Source organism: Mastigoproctus giganteus, chromosome 1 (assembly GCF_048544385.1).
Source record: "Mastigoproctus giganteus isolate SK-2022 chromosome 1, ASM4854438v1, whole genome shotgun sequence".
Taxonomy (NCBI): Eukaryota; Metazoa; Arthropoda; class Arachnida; order Uropygi; family Thelyphonidae; genus Mastigoproctus; species Mastigoproctus giganteus.
The window spans coordinates 73012160-73030297 of record NC_143575.1 but is presented as its reverse complement, the minus strand read 5'-3'; the positions used below and the strand labels follow the sequence as shown (position 1 = coordinate 73030297).

Sequence of the window (18138 nt, the reverse complement as noted above, 5' to 3'; positions counted from 1 at the left end):
ATGCCAGTAAAATTAATTTTGATAAGGTTATCGATAAATTTGCCACAATGAAGACATGGTAGTGGAAATTATAAATCTCTTCTGTTATTGATTTTCACTTTTTGTATCTCTTTTTCGTTATTATATTCAATACTATGTAAATACGCTATACTTTATTCACTGAATTTTTAACGTTCCTTAGTTTTCTGTGATTTCTTAAAATCAATTAAGTTTTAAGACTTTTTTTTTCAAGTTGATAACATTATTTAGGGAGTGACACCAGAAGGATCCGCCTCGGGTGCAAAAGACCGTATCTGCGCCCCTGCAGCTAATTTCGTGTTTGATTCAGTAATCGCCCATTTCTGTTGCCTCTGTTATGTGTGATCTTATCATTTTTTTATGTTAATTTTTTTTTTTTTTTTTTTTGTTAATGTTTGGTTATTTTCCTTTTAGGAAAAGCGAAAGATGGTAAAATAAAAATTATATTTGGTTTTAGGCACGTCAGCAATTTGACCATATTGCGCCGAATATATCTATAAATTGCGTGTATTCGATTTGCCTGTTTGCTGGACGAAAAACCTGAGTTTCCAGGATAATAAAATTATGTAACCCTTGCCTGAGACCGACTAATTCAGCCACGTTGTGAAAAATATCCTCGCTTCGTTGACGGATTCGAACCCAGGTCTTTACTATCCGGTGTGGGGAGGATGGTGCTTGCACTCTGCTACCCGCCACGGCACAACAGGATGATACGCCACTGCATACCAGGCTTGTTGTTGTTTGTTTGTTTGTTGGCTGGCGCTTCGGCTTCTGTGGCCATCATGCACGTATACCACGCAAACCCTCCGCTGCTGCAAGCACTGAGTAACAGGCTGGAAAAACGTTCCTAACATAAATCTCCAGATTGTGAAGGTTTATGTTTAAGTTATTTCATCAAAATTGTGAAGGTTTATGTTAACATAAACCACTTATGTTATGAAAAATAACATAAAATATTTATTTCATAGTTAAGTTATTTCATAAAATGTTATGAAATAACATAAGTGGTTTGTGAAGTGTGCTGCATTGATTGCAGAAAATGTGATCACTTTATGGTGCATACAGACGTCTTCCAGGAGTGTAGAAACTTGTGTATGAGAATTTTTGAGGTTACCAATAATTATTATTAGATAACGACTGCTCTTGAGATTTTTTTTTACATTTTCTTCTTTTACACTGAAAGGAATATAATGCTTCCAAAAGCAAGTTTTTATCCCATTACTAGTTCTCGTGTGAAGTGCACGGAAATCGTAATTTTAGCTTCACATCCTGAGTTATATGCTTAATCGTTTATTGAAGGTAACTTGTAAATATCTTTCTTGACTAATATAACTCATGTGGATTAAATATAACGATTAAAGACAACTAACGAAAACAATAAATGTTAAATATCACCTTTGATTACTCCAGTTTTGATTAAGATATACGATCATGCCACCATATTAGTCAGGAAGTTGTAAACTGGAAACGCCTGAGGCATGCGCAGTGCTTGGTATTATGACGCATGCGCGCTTTCAGTGAGAGTGATTACACTGCAGTGTCGTGATCTGTCGTTGTACCTCTAGTGTTTTTTGATGTTCGTTTCTTTGTTATTTTATGTTATCCAAAAAATGAATTTATTTTTGTGGAGCTGACACTTCGAAACGTTAAGATGAGCAACAGGAGCCATGTGCAGCAGCCTTATTACAGTAATTCACCGGCTATCCGCCAGGAGATCCAACGTTTCGAGAGTGTCCATCCTAGCATATATGCCATCTATGATCTGTTAGAGCTCATCCCTGACCCTCTTTTGGCTCAGCAAATACGGGAGCATGTAGTGTGCATAGAAGGTAAGATGCAACGCATAATTTCAACATGACAGTTACACGTGATTGTATAAATACAGACCCTTTAGGCATAAAAGTATCTCGAAGAAACATATACAGACAGTCTTGCTTTAGAACACGTTATTTGTGCACATGATCGACGTACGTGCTGTGGCATTTAATCTACTGTACTTCATTCCACGTTTTGTTGTTTTGAAAGAGTGACAAAATATATATGTAGGTCATGATGCAGAAATGAGCTAGGAATATATAGTACAAACTCTGGTAAATGTTTGGTTTTGTATGTTTTTTTTTGAACTATGAGTTCAAGGCAGCTCGTATGTTCACGCTGAAGGAGCATGCATTGGCTGTATTTTAATTTTACACTACGAGAGGCGCTTTCGCTTGCCTGGAAATTTTTAAAAGCATACGCGGAAGCGGCAAAGATACTGAAATGCAAAGTACTGAGTACCGTTTTGATGCCAGTTTTTAAATATATAAGCTACATGACAGACTGATGTCATATCATATCAGTACTAGTGCCATCTAATTGTACATCTGTTTTTTCAAATTGATATAGCTTTCTTTTTTTTTTTTTTTTAAATTTGTGGGGCTTTATGAAATTTTTATTTTCAGATGGAGACATATGATACCTGTTATTGAAATGATTTTAGTATTCAATAACATGTCCAAAGAAGAGTTGCGAATGGTCAGAATCTAGTATATATAACAGATTGCTTACTGATACAAACTTTGTAGTGCCTTGACAGCTGCCAAGGCAGTTCTCACCGATTGGTGCGGATTGCTCTGCCAGCCATTCACTGGAGGCACTATAGATCAGTGCTGTGAATTAAGCATGTAAATACAATAGTTATGAATAAAGAACCGAAAAATTAAACATTAACGCCGATTGAGTTATCAAGAAAGACAGCTCATTAATATAGTAACTTAACTTGATAATGCATTTTCTTTATAACTTTTTGTTGTTAGCTATAAGAACACTTTGGAGACTAAATTATATATAATAAAGTTTTTTGACTAGTATAAATTAAAATAATTTTTTACAGAATAGTTTTCTTAACTAAAAGGTGCTACAGGCAGAGTGTAGTCGTGGGGGAATGAAACATTATTCCAATAGCATTATTGGACTAATGAGAATAATGTTTAGTCCAGTCGTGTAGCATGAGAGGCATCTGAATGTGATGTTGATTAGCTGCCAGATTACTTTGCATTTTGGAATGATTTTCATCCTGTATCTTGTAGGAAGCATGAAAGGTAGAACACTACTCTATGTGAAATTTAAAGTAAAAAATTTATTTAATGACAATAAATATTCTTATTTCCATCCATTCAACTAAATATGAATGCTCTTTGGAGCACATACTGCATAATGTGCAGTTGTTCAGCTTGTACTTCAAAGAGCAACAAGTGCCACTAAATAAATAAATATATATATATATATATATTTTTTTTTTTTACTTTAAATTTCATGCAGAGTAGTGTTCTAACTTTCATACTTCTTACATTATGTTACTTGCATGTGGAAGAATGCCCTTCAACTTCTGTATTATCCTGTATCTTCTTTTGGCATAACCCAAATTTATATTAAAATATTTCTTTAAGTACCTTTTTTTTTTAATTAAAACCAAACAGGTTTATATTTATTTGCAAGTTTGGAGTGATGTTTAAATATGTTTCATCGTGATAATTATTGGCCACAATTATGGGAAGTTATATATTATGGTAATATTACTGCTATCATATACTCACAAATTTCTAATGGTGGTGGGGAAGTGTTAAGTGGTTGAACTCCATAATGATTTTAGTATAGTGTGGGACTGATTATTAACTGCTGTTTTTATACTGCTATTGTCTCAGTATATTCCAGTGTTTTTTTTTTTTTTTTTTTTTTACCAAATTTTCATTAGAGTAGCCAGTTTTGAATAGCAAATTATTTGAAAATGTTTAAGTTTTTTAGTTTATTATTTTCTCAGTGACAGAATGTTTTAAAGAGCTGCTGTTTATGCATGTTATAAGATGAAATATTTGATGAGGTGTTGAGTAATATCTTACACTGCATATGTTAGTTATGTATACCATGTAAGATGGCTGACTTCTAGGTTTTGCATTATCTATTCAGCACTGGCTTCATAACTGTCCTGTTGGATCTCAGAGTCCAGGTGTGATCTCTTCCTTTGAGGGCAGGCCAAAGAAGTATACAAATCGGATCCGAAATCCCTTGATAAATTCAAAAATAAATTCTGTAATGTTTTTGGTAATGTTCCCCAAGACTTGTTAAGAAAATTAGCACAAAGCATACCAGGGTGGTTACAGAAGTGCATACACTATGCACATTCTCTGTCTGTTGTAATGCTGATCGCAATCAGCACGGTATCTAAATGTGATGTTGATGAACTGCCAGGTTACTTTGCACTTTGGACAAAGGACCACTGTGGTGGACAATCTCAAAATAAGCATTAGTAATCATATGTGCTGCCAAGCACTATCCTGCCCACATAGAGTTATGTATACCATGAATTTTTGAATAAACTTTACTAATTCTTAATAATATTGTGCCATTCTTGGGAGCTAACTAATTCAAGAACATATTGCAAAAAGACAAATTCTCATTTAAGAATATGTCAACAAGGGAAAACCCTAATTTACATAGGTTAAATAAGTTTTAATGAGTGGTTTTATTGTTTCACTCTTTATGGTACAACCACTTATAGTAACAACACAAAATCTGGATGCTAACTTTGTTTTTAGATGTTTAGATCTCTTGATGAAATCTATGGAGACACTGATATTTCCAAAAGTTTTATCAAGAGAGTAGCTCTCTACAGTTTCTCTTATAAAGCTTGATGATAAGATTCAGCAAGAATCAGAAACTTTAGTCAATAGATATTTTACTGTTTTTAATTGATATGTGTGGTGATAATCATATATAAAGTTTAACAAACTAAAACTTATTTAATCCATATAGTGTAATAACTTCCCTTAAATTGAGTAACCTAAACATTAGGCTACTTCAATTAGTTTAGATTAAATATATTGAACTGATATATTAAGTTATGTACTTGATTATGATGTCACCTTGATTAAAGTAATAATGTAATTAAAATGTAATGTAGTAACAAAGTAATAATTTGATGTAATTAAAATAATAATTAATAATTAAGCAAAAATAATATATTGTGGTTTGGTTGAGTATCTAAAATAGGATAGAATAACTCTTATGGACAGTAACACTATAAAAGCAAAAGTGCATTAGGTGCATATAAAAAACCAATTACACGTGTTGATCTGCTAGTCCCATTACAGAGCGAATACACTGCTGTGTGGATGGATCTACTTGCTGATGCCTGCTGTAGTTGTCAGCAAGTAGATTTATCTCATATGATAAGAACTTTATCTTATATGTAAACTTCTGATCTTTCAGACTTTTTTTTTTTTTTTTTTGCCATGTGTAGCCCTCTGTATTTGGATTTAAATTAATGGGCATATATCTCGTAACTTATGTAGTTTGTGCATAAACCTGCAATCTTAAATATTAATCATTATTCATATGCAATAAATTATACGGAAGCATCCTCAGAATAGTGAAAGAACTATTGTGATAGTTGTTTTATTTATGAATGATAATTTTAAATTAGATGTTTTTTTGGCAAATGGTGTAAACCTACTGTTTCATGGAATAGAATGTTTTCAGTAACAGCATCACATGCAATAAAAAGCAGATGGGCAGATACATAGGGATGGTGTATGTGTGCAATTCAGTACAAGTATGGCAAGATGAAAGATTTAAGTGACTTTGAACGTGGTATGATAGTTGGTGGGTGACATGTTGGTATGAATATTTGAAAACTAGAACTCTGCTGGGCTTAGTATCCAAGCATGACAGTGCCTTGGGTTTATTGAGATTGGTTCAATGACCAAATAATATCCAGTGTGACAATCCTGGGATTGGAAATAGCTTATTGACATGAGAGGCTAACAATACTTGTGTAGTGTAACAGGAAGGTTAATCACTCAGTCAAATAACAACCCAATACAATAGTGGTAACCAAAGAGTGCATTTCAGAATGCTACTATTCATACCTTTTCATAGATGGTATCACAACTGACAGCCAAACTGGGTTTCACTCATATCAGCAAAAAACATGAATGTATGGTTATAGTGAGCTGAGGAACACCAACACTAGATAGTGGAGATTGGAAAAATGTTGTCCAGTCTGATGAATCCTGGTTCCTGCTGTTTCATGTTAATAGGAGAGACCAGAATATGGTGAAAACAGCTTAAGTCTATGGACCAATCCTGCAAGGTATCAGCAGTACAAGCTGGTGGTGGTGTAATAGTGTGGGAAGTGTTTTCATAATACATACACTGGGCTCCTTAATATCAGAGGAGTGATGTTTGGATGCCACAGGTTATCTGGAAATTGTTTCCAAATAACCTGTGGTTTCCAACCTGGTGCATCTCTTAATGGTTTGGCATGTCCATTTGCAAATGGGGTTCTTCCAGTGGGATAATGCATCATGTCACAAGGCTAGAATTATAAAGATTCCAGGAAGATGATAGCAAAAATTCACCCTATTGCAGTGGTTTTCCCAGTCACCGATCTCAGTATAATCAAGAACTTATGGGATAAGATGGAAGGAGGTCTTTGGAGTGTATATTCACAACCAACCAGTTTGCAACCACTATGGGAAGCATTTGAGTCAACATGGACTAGCAATCCTGCAGCCTGCTTCTGACACCTCATTGAGTTCATGCCAAAATAACTCCAGACTGAGGGCTAAAGTAAAGTGTAAAGTGTGTTTGGTGTCAAGCGGCACCAGGGGTTTCCCCCATCTCTGTGTTGCTAGCTTTGTGATGGGTGTGCCAGTGTGCTGGAAATGCCAGAGATTTAAAAGTGTATGGATATTGTACATGTGTAGTGTTGTGTACCATTGTTCATCTGGTCATTTAGTTTCTGGACCCCTGCTGAGGCCCAATGTTGCCCCACTTTTGCCCCGTGGAGGCAGACCAGGTACACCAGTATTATAATTATTTACTCTGGCAGGTCCTGCCACCTAATTTCCTGAGATTTCAGTGGCTAGGACCTAAAAAAAAAAAAAAAAAAAAATCATTTAATTAGTTTTATTTCAATTGCAAAGGGTAATGTTGCTTGAATAGGAAAGGCCTAGAATATGGGCGAAAGTTAATATGAATGTATTTAAATTTTGTTGTGTGGGGAATTCGCTTGCATTAAGATAGAGGGGGGAGGAGACTGAAGACTGGAGGGAAAAGACAGAAATATGGGGGAAATAGAGAAGGCACCCCCAAGGAAGTCAGTGGGGCAGCCCATGCCCAACCAGGAGGGCTAATGTGGGACCTACTCTCTGTTAGGTAAATATACCTCATAAAGTGGCCATTCAGCGTATATCTTACATAATGCTTATAAATGATATATGCCCAATGGAGAAAAGGAGTCAAATGGGTCATGTAATTTCTCCCTTCCCCTTGGATAGCGGTCATTCATATAATTTTAAATTCAAGTACAATTTTAATCTTGTTTTAGTTTTATCGAATCATCCCCACCCACCTCCTAATCCTCCCATGAAAATTCCTGGCTATGTGCCTATGAATTAGAGGTTTATTTTCTTTGCAGAATATGCCAGAATTTTCCATATTAGTGAAGCCATTTATTTTTATTCTGGATACCACATTTTCTTTTGACAAGGTTCAAAAAACAAAATTAAATAGAAAGTTGTACTGGGCAAAATGTGATTCCTTTCCAGGAAGTGAGTATTATGAAATTTGGTATTAGTCATCCATTTTAATGATGACAGTTAAAACTAGTTGATGATTTGCTTATTTTTTATGGTTTCCCCTTAGAGTCATGGCACAGAACTGTTGTATTTTTATATACTATAAAATTATGGATATAGTAAATATATCATTTTAAATATATATATATAAAAAAAAACTTCATTTGCCCATTCCTTCCAATAATTTGACCAAACCTTTAAATTTATTCAACTGCCCATTTGCACAACAGTAGGTGTAAGTTTATTCCAACGATTGATTGCTCTTTTGTCAAATGCAAATTTATTCATACTGTTCTGCAACCATCCTTTTTCCATTTAAATGGATGCCATTCCTCCCTTGTGTGTGTCATCTGAATTCAGTTTACTTAATGTTTATGAAACATTTAGTGACTGAAGTTTATATCTGTCTATGGTCACGTTTAGAACTCGATAATATTTAAAACCAATTAATTTTTTTTTTAATTGGGAAAAGTGAGCTGTGATATATTTTGGAAGAGAGATTGTTTTGCTTAATGTAGTTTGAATTACTAAACAGCATTATATAACTATAAGGTATAAGTAATCTATCTCTCTCTCTCTCTCTCTCTCTCTCTCTCATTGCTTTTAGATGCACATTTTTTTTTTTTTAGACCACATTGCATTAATGAATGTTACGTTTCATAAAGTTTTCAACTTCAATCCCTGGATATAAGCATTCTTACTGATAGTCTTTAGTCTATCATAGTATAATAATTTTATTATATAAATTTGTGTTAATAGTATTATTATGCAATATGGTATTATAGCAAGGAATCCTGTCCTCCAGCTGAAAACTGAAAAAGACTGCCCCCAAAACTGCTATGTGCCAAGATACTATGTTACCAAAGCTGTCACACTACTAGTGGTAGTAGAATGTAATGAAGCTTAACATTGTGCTAAAAATGTTAACTGCTGTTAGAAATACTCTATGGCTGAATATGCACTAAATATGAATGTTAAATTATTTATAACCTAATTAAGTTTAGGGCAAAAGCAACTAAGTGGATAGAAAGAGGCTATTCCTGGCACATGCAATTATTTATAACTTTAATAGATTATAGAATTCTGTATAAATTATGAAGCACAATATGTGCATTATTTTTTTAGTAAGAAGTGATTTTTTTTGGGATTGTCTACCTTTTTTATTAAAATATTAATTACCTCTTTCACTTTATTTTTGTGTGAATTCTCAGAATACAGTAGGGATTGAGACATTTGGCGAGCAGGGGGCTGACAACAGCTAATGTATGGTCTGATGATGGGCACTGGCAAGGTTCCCAAAACATCACCATAATGTATAGGAATTTAGTTATTAACTGAATAAACTATCTTAATATTCAGATGGTATATGAGTGGTCATTACTAAAAGTATAATTCTGTGGAAAAACACCATGTAATGTAATACTTTAGCTAACCAATCCCTTTAAAGCTTGCTAACTGTTGATGACTTGACATGTAACAGTGCATGCAGTTTCTGTGGTTTTCACAGAAAGAACACTGTACTATGTATCAGGGACGTTTGTGGCCTGAGCATGAAGAATTTATTTGAGGAGTCTGGTAACATTTTACTTTTTAATATAGCCCCCTTGGAATCAATACACCAGTGCTGCAAAGGAAGTTTTCTCTTGAGCCACCAGGAATGTATCTACTGCAGCAGTGACATTGCTGTTGGTGGGAAAATGGATGCCAGCTAGGTATTTTTTTCAAAATAGGTGAAGGTATAGTAGTGCAGGTTATGATGAATATGGGGGATAGCCCAAGATTTTAAAGTTGCACTTATGCAGTGCAGCCATGGCAATGAGACTCTTGTGAGCAGGTGCATTTTCCAAGTGGAAAAAGACTCCTTTCCTGGCTTTTTTCTCAGCATTTGTCTTTGATGTTTTCACACAAATGCCTCACAAGGTCTGCATAATATGCTCCTGTGACTGACTGGCCTTAATGAAGGTAATCCATTAGCAACGCTCCACCAGCATTCCAAAAAACTGATGTCATCAACTTGGTTTTCTTTGGAGAGCTGTGTTTCCACTGTTTGGATTGCTCCTTCTTCTCTGGCTGAAAGTGATAGACCCATGTCTCATCCGTGATCACAAATCTTGCAAGGAAATTTTGCTGAATCTTCTTGAAAATGATACAAATGTTCACTTACTTGATGGCTCTTGTGTGTTTTTTATTTGCTATCAAAAACTTTGGGACCCATCGTGCCAACACCTTTTTCATATCAAGAACTGCTGTTATGTGCTACTTACATTCACATGAGATGCCTAGGATGCTGCTAATGTACTGAGCCATCACTTGTCAATCACTCATCACGCACACTGTCAACAACTTCTGGAGTGATTGATGTTGCAAATCTTCTACAGTGTGGGCTATCTTCTGGGCTCTCCCATCCTCATTTAAATTCTGCTGCCCACTTCTTAACCATGGAATAGAAAGGAATGTTCTTCTCAGTGTTGAAACCATATCCTCATGAATTGTCTTTGGTGTTAGTCCCTTTTTCTCAAATATTGGATGACTGCATGAAGAGTGATTTTGTCTATCTTTCCTCAATCCATGCAGCTTTATTGGCTTCAGGACCTTTAATTAAAAAAAGACACTGAAGCTGCATGAAACTTTGTGTGTTACTATTTGAAAGCTATACATTAAGTACCACTACCCGTTAATACTCAGGACATGAACTTTTGAAACCCTTCATGCATGCACAGTAGTCAATTGGTAGTCAGTATTTAGAACACTAAGATGATTTATGGACAGTACATACCCAAAAGAAATTGGGTGAGGATGAACCTTTGAATAAACATGCTTTGAACGAGCCTGACTGTGAGGAATTTTACAAAATTGCCATAAACTTGTGTTCATTTGAATTTGATTATTTTATATTAACTTGGAAAGCCAGACAACTGATTTCCAAAAAAGAATGCCTGTTCAGAAAGCTGACAAGTTAGTCTTAAAGCCAGATATGTGGCAACTGTACATGCCACTCTAAAACTGGCTCTCATAGTCAGAGCCGGCTCATCCATTAGGCAAACCTAGGTGGTCACCTAGAGTGCAAAGGTCCTAGGGCGCATTCCAACAAAATGTAAAAATTACATTTTGTTGGAATACAAAATGTAATCCGTACAATAAATCATACTAATGTACAGCAAGCAGATAAATATTATAGATGAATGGGTGGGAATAGGTAAGCTTGTTGATAGGCAGGGTGATGGATAGATAGGCAGATGGATGGTACAGAATACAATTGGGGTACAAATTTTAAGTCTCACCTAGGTGTGTGAAACCTTTCTGCTGGCTCTGCTTATAGGACAGAAATTAAGTTAACATCAGAACTTTTCTCTGTATTCATTTCAAGAGCAAATGAGACTAGTGCTAGTTTCTAGTCTCACGGTGCTTTTGATAGTGTTTATTCATAATAAATGAGATGATTTGTTAAAATAATAATAAAAAAACTTTTTTTTATTGCTATCATGCAATGCTAAATTTGATAATAGACAATTAAGAAGAGCTCTGCTACCCAATTTATATGTGTAAAATCAATATTCTACTAAAAAAAAAAAAAATTATATATACGTATGATATGAGATGTAGTGTTCAAGTTCCCAGACTGGTACAATGGTACAAAGAATGCAAAGTGAAGGTGCTCAAAAATGGTTTTATTTCTATTCAAAATAATCACTACCTGATTGAATGCGGTTTTTTACTCCATTCTGAAAGTTTTTAAAAAGAGTCAGCAGTGGTATCCAAAGAGATGATGTTCAGTTCAGCAGTTATGTGTTTTTGTGTCCTCAACATCCTGAAATGTCTTTCCTTTTAGGGTAGTTTCGCCATGGGAAAGAGGAAGAGGTTTGCTGGTGCTAGATGGGGAGAGTAGGATGGATCTGTATAATGCCGTGTTTCATCAGTAATGTCTTTACAAGTGCAGAATGGGCAGAGGCATTGTCATGCAGCATGAACCAGCTGTCTTTCTCTTGAAATACCCAGAAAATGTGCTTCAATAGTCTTTGAAGCACCCGTATGTAAAATGCTGCATTGACTCTTTCCACTTCAGGTAAAAATTCTTTGTGAATTACACCCTGTTCGTTGCAAAACATGATTAACATTATCTTGATCCTGGACTTTTGTAAACAAAACTGTTTAGGCATTGTTGATGATTTTGAAGTCCAATGCATGCTCTGATGCTTCATCACTGGGTTGTACTAAAACGTTCAACACCCAACAATCAAAAAAATTAAGATTATCTTGACAAGTCTGGATGAAGTCTTCTTATGATGACACTCTTCATTACTTCTGCTCATCTCTGAGGCTGTGCACACAAATTTTGCACAGATCTTCCTTTTCCCTGAATCTTAATTCAGAATTTGACGAATCATCTCATTCATATCCAATTTATCAGCCGTCATTCTGAAGGTCAAACGACAATCTCTTGCCACAATTTCCTGAACTCTTACAAGTATGTACTGTACTCATTTTGAGAGGTTGATGAGTGTCCACTTATTGGGTCATTGTGAACATATTCACGTCTGTCTTTGAACTGTGTGTATCAATTGAAACACATTGGTATATTTTAACCAATTATAATTTTTTTTCACTACTGGTTGAAATCACTATTGCCCACACGTATAGGTAACTGAATAATATTTTGTTCAGTTACCTATACGTGTGGGTATAGGTAACTAAAACAACACTAAATAGATTTTATACTGTGGGAATATATAAAATGTAAAATTTTTACTGAAACCTTATTTGTAATGTTAACTGTTGTAACTTGTATCCTGAGCAGATTTTTGTGTAGTAATATCTATTTCTATTTTTGTCAGAACTTTCAGTTGGTTGATTTGATTTGGTTGCCTATTAGTTTTCATTGTGGTTTGGATTCCTTTTTGGGATAAAAAAATAAATAAACATCAGTTTCAAATCACTTACAATCCATGAAAATTAATGGATTGGGACTTCCAATTGGTGACCTCTTAGGTGGTCTTAATCATACTGTCAGATTTCAGGTTTAACAGGTTTGCTAAATTGGTACATGTGAACTGTCATTAAGGTTTAAATTATTAACACACATGCACACACAGTTTACCCATTTATATAATATGATGCTGTGTTGTGCAGTTCATCCTAAATCATGAAATGATAGCAGTTCATCCTAAATCATGAAACAACTTGTGGATACAAGTTGTTTTATTCATTATTTGGCATATACGGTTAAAAGGATTTGTCACTTGTTGGCTATTTGGAATGATCAAAGTTCAAATCCTTTGAAGCTGTTTCAAACTGGAGTTTTATCTAGAATCTTCAGGAGTGTACCATGCCTGGATTCTAAGGATTTGTTATATTTCTCAGCTGGGCTCCAGGATTTTTTTTTTTTCTAACTTAAAATGCTAGAAAAAAACTGAAATTTCCATTCCATTCTATTTTAAGGTAAATATGATATTGTATGTTATTATATGCATTTTTTTAGAATGTGTATAATTTACAAAATTATTTAATACTTGTATTGTGAACCATAACTGAAACCAGAAAGAACCTTTCCTATTGTATGAGCAACTTTAAAAATAAACAAGGTCATGAGATCAGCCAATCTCAATTTTTTACAAGTGCATTTTTATTTTATATAAAATGTTATTTGTAGAATTACTATAATTTTTATTATAAAAAAACGCATTAGGTAAGTAGGTACATAAAACATTAAAGTAAACTATTTACTAAGTCACGCAAGTAATTAATAGATTACTTGTGCTCCCTAGAAAATTATACTCTTGTTTCTGTATACCACAATTGACCAAAATATTCTTTATAATAAACAATTTTTTGCCTTTGTTTTAAATTGGCATCGACAAGGTCCTAAACTGGAAATTAGAAATCTATACAAATAAATAGTTATCACAAAAGGCCTTGTAATTTTTTCTATTCTTAATAAATAACATTTAAATACATTAATTTTTTAGTTACAAAGTAATTTAAAAAAGATATTTTACATCAAAATATTTCAGTATTTCTTCACGACCCACAGGTAAAATAATTTCTGTGGAAAGATTTTGAAAAGTGCAACTCTTTTTCAATGAGGTCTGCCAGGTCAACCATGTAGCCTCCTTGTGTTTTTATTAGCTGATATGTACTTAAATTAATTCTTATTTTGAAAATTGTATGTATTTCTATTAAATTTCCATCTGCAAATAAACTATCACAAAAAAAAAAGTATTCAAAAAATAAATGAAAGCGGGTGGCGGGTGAGAGAGGAAGAATTCAAGGAAGCTTAATGCATGGTGTTTGGTATAAAACTAGATTGTCTAAACTATATATATATATATATTTTTAATATTCAAGTAATTTGGCCTCAGAATGCATTTAATTTACAATCATAATACATAGATTGCTCTTGATTACTTAACACACCAATGAGCCAAAACATTATGACCGCCTATCTAATATGACGGTTAGTCCATGCAGCCAAAACAGCTTGTACCTGCTGATGCATGGACGCTACAAAATTTCTAAATGTGTCTTGTGGTATCTGGTAGCAACACGTAACCAGCAGATCCTTTAACTCCTGTAAGGGCCGTGGTTGAAACGTTGCAGATTGGAGTTGCTGTTCCAACACAAACCACAGATGCTTGATGGAATTGATGTCTGCAGAATTTGGAGGCCAGGGCAATACCTGGAAGTCTTCCTCCTGTTCTGCAAACCAGTCTCGATCAATCTGGGCGGTGTGGCATGGTGCACTACCCTGCTGAAAGACGGCACTGCCAGAGGGGAAGATCGTTGCCATGAAAAGGTGTACCTGGTCAGCAGTGATGTTTAGGTAAGAGGTAATCAGAGTGCCTGGCACATGGATGACTGGACCGAGGGTATCCTAGCAGAACATCGCCCAAACCATTATTCCCGTCACCACCGCTGCCACGTGCTTGTTTTCATCCCACGGTGCATCCAGGCGGCATCACTTCCCCAGGTAAACAACGCACACATACCCGGCTGTCCACATGGTGCAACAGGTAATGCGATTAATCGAACCAGACAACCTTCTTTCAATCACTCAAGGTTCAGTTTCGATGCTCACATGCCCATTGTAGGAGCCGCCGCTGGTGAACCGTGGTTAGCATGGGCACTCAGAGTGGCCTGCGGCTACGCAACCCCATTTTCAGTAGGATTCGATGTACTGTGTTGTATGTGACACATTACTCCCATCACCAGCATTCCAATTACTGGCGAGTTGCGCCACAGTCGCCCTTCTGTTGCCACGTACCATCTGAGAGGGCCTTTGGTCATTCCGAGCATCGATGGGCCATGGTTGTCCAACACCTCGCTGGCTGTTCGTGGGTTTTCTCTCCTTGGAACACTTTCGGTAGGTAGTAAACATGGCTGACCGTGAGCACCCCACCAGCTGTACCGTTTCGGATATGCTCTGATCCAGTTGTCTGACCATTACAATTTGGCCTTTGTCAAATTCGCTTAAGTCCGCTGCTTTTCCCATCTGAAGAACAAGAGTAACACTGATTAACGGAGTTTAGTATCAGGCGTTTTTTATACCATGTCCTGACCTGCACACGCACCGTAGTTCACCTGCACTTGCTTCGATTTGCATAACGACTCGCTTGCTGGTCATAATGTTTTGGCTCATCGGTGTATTAATTTTGTTCATACACCGATGATTCATTATATTAAAGAATTTAAATATTGACCTAATAACATGAAGGGAACTAAACAGATTTGTATATATACTGCCCTATGTGACAGTATATGTTAATATCATTAATATATACTGTCACATAGCCATTAATATCTGGACACCTCTCCATTAATATTTGGTCATATCCTACCCAATCACCATGTGCTTGACACAACTATAAATATGCTCATAGACCTTCCAAGGACACAGTAGCACAATTGTGAATGCAAGGTGCTGTGATTGGCAGAGTTAATAGACTTCCAGCATGGAATGATAATTGGGTGCCAAGTAAGCAATTGATCTGTATTTGACATTTTGATGGAACTGAAGATGCCTCAGTTGATGATTGCTGATATCTGCAAATGGAAAGGGTTGGCACTGAAACCATCATGTCTGAATCTGATGGAATGTAACAGGAGAAACCTGCAAAGAACTATCTGCATAGAATGCAACTTAACATTATCTCAGCACCTCAGTGAGATAATTGAGATGCATCAGCACCGGTACAGTGTACAGGAAGCTTGTTATTGTTTGTTTGTTATTTGGTTTTTAGGAGCATTAGCAACTAAGGCCATATTGCTCCGGAGATATGTGGTGGTCATTCCCTGACCCCTCTGCATCCTCCGTATTTGGTGGTCATGGGTTCGAACCCCGGTCTAATCAAGAAGTGTGTGCTACGCACTGCTGCTCCTGCCCACCTGGCTACCTAGGTGCTGTACAGGAAGCTGCATGATGTGGGTTACCATGGGCGTGCATCTGTTCATAAGCCGCTAATCACCCCTATTAATAGCTGATGCCATCTAGCTTGTTTTGAGGCCTGCCATTCTTGGACCTTAGACCAATGGAAAGCTGTTCTCTGGAGTGACTTATGATAGATGGTCTACCAGTCTGATGGTTGTGCCTGGATGTGGTAGATGCCTGGATAAAGCAACCTGCTTGACTGTATCATCCTGATAATGAAGTTTGGCAGAGTCAATGGATAGTTTGGGGCTATTTTTCATGATTTAGTCTAGGATCATTGGTTGTGTTTGAAAAAAAAAAAAAAAAAAAAAACCCTGAATTCTGAGCTGTAGCAAGATGTCCCAGACCAGTGGTTCTCAGATCTATCAGCGACCTCCACAGTGACGTTCGTTTGCTGCAACCCCCCCATGATATTTTTTTTTGTAATGTAAAAATGGGATTTTTGTGAAAATTGGAATTTATGATAGTAAGCTAAAAATTTTACCACTGAAATTACTTTATTAACATTTTTAATGCAAATACATACATTTTGAGATGTTTATCATTACTTATACATAGCTAATTGTTATTTATTACATTGGAATAACATATATTTTTTAAAATTGTAAATATAGGTTAAAGAATTTTTATTTATCTTTTAAACAGAATTTGTCAATTCTGGGATACAAGTTACTTAGAACACAACGTAATTTGTTATCAATTTGTTTCTCGCTTTATGTTTAATTGACACTAAACTAGAAAATCCAAGTTCACAAAGATGAGTAGGGGGGAACCACTAGGGAATTCACTTACAATAAAATCGGATATATTTACCAGCCAATGCAAAAAGCACGACTAATGCTAAGGACTGACTGCATGAAAATACAAATTGTGAAAATATAGTGTCTCTTAGAATTTTTATTGTAGAAATTTAGTGTCTTGGACCTTAATAGTGACTCATTCCATACAAAATGAGGCTGACATAGTTACGCAGATAAATACTAAGTTAAAAACTGTTCTAGATATCTTTTCAAGCGTTTACTTAAATATTTAGATTGCATAATCATTGGATTGACTGTTCACTACAGTGAAGTCAAGGAGAAAATGAATATTGAACTAATGAAGATTGCTTGTGATCCCTGCAAATTTGTCGTGACTCTACTCTTGAGAATCACTGTCCTATACGATAATATATTACATTTGTTGGGCTAGCACTTTGTGGAAGGCCCAACCTTTATCAGCATGACCATGATCCATTTCGTACAGCTCATGTTGTGATGGACTGGTTTGAGGACATGAATATCAAAAAGTTGGATTGGCCAGGCCAGAGCCCTGACCTCAATATTATAGAGAACTTCTAAAATTAATTGGATCATAAGGTGCATGTGAAGTAAGACTGCCAAAAAAAAAAAACCGAGCTGAACTGGTTGCTGCTTTGGAGGCTGAATGGTAGAAATATCGGAGGGCATTTACACAAAATTGGTGGAGAGTGTTCTGCAGTTACTAGAGGCTGGCATAAAGGTTTCATTACACTTTATTAGTTTTCTTGTAAAAAAAGGTTATTTGTAGATATGAAAGTGTCCAGGTGTTAATGGTAGGGCAGAAGGGAAGTGTACGAAACATTTCTCACAGAATGTTCAGTAATTTTTTAGTAATACCCAGTTCATTAATTTATTTGTTAATAAAAATGTTGAAGATTTATTATAAATAATTGTCAGGTTTAGCTATTAAGTTTTTATAATAAATATTTGTATATCTACCTTTCACTTAGGTGTATGACAAAACTATTTAGTAGATAATTTTAATCTCTTATATTTTTCATAATTTTGTTGTATGAATAAAAACAGAACACATTATCCAAAGTGTTGGGTGCATTATTACATTTCTTTGTATCATCTATAGGTTATAGAGGATGCAAACTGACAGTAGTATAGTGAGGTCAAAGACTGGAGGAGTTTTTAAAGATATTTTTCAGCTGTCTGCTGAACTTTTCAGCTTATGCAGTTTAGTCCATGGAGAAACACCTACTTTACAAACTTCATACATGATAAACCACATGAATTAGTGTGTATTACAACAAAGGTAGTCAATGCACAAAAA

General features: G+C 35.5%; 1 protein-coding gene across 1 annotated transcript in view; it reads left to right on the top strand.

Moving 5' to 3' along the window:
* The first annotated feature begins 1576 nt into the window (after positions 1-1576).
* CenG1A (Centaurin gamma 1A) overlaps positions 1577-18138 on the top strand; it is a 751861-nt gene continuing 735299 nt past the window's right edge. Inside the window, exon 1 of the mRNA XM_090380508.1 lies at positions 1577-1847. Within this exon, the coding sequence (XP_090236634.1) occupies positions 1670-1847 (178 nt within the window). The 5' untranslated portion in view covers positions 1577-1669. The remainder of the gene's footprint in view (positions 1848-18138) is intronic.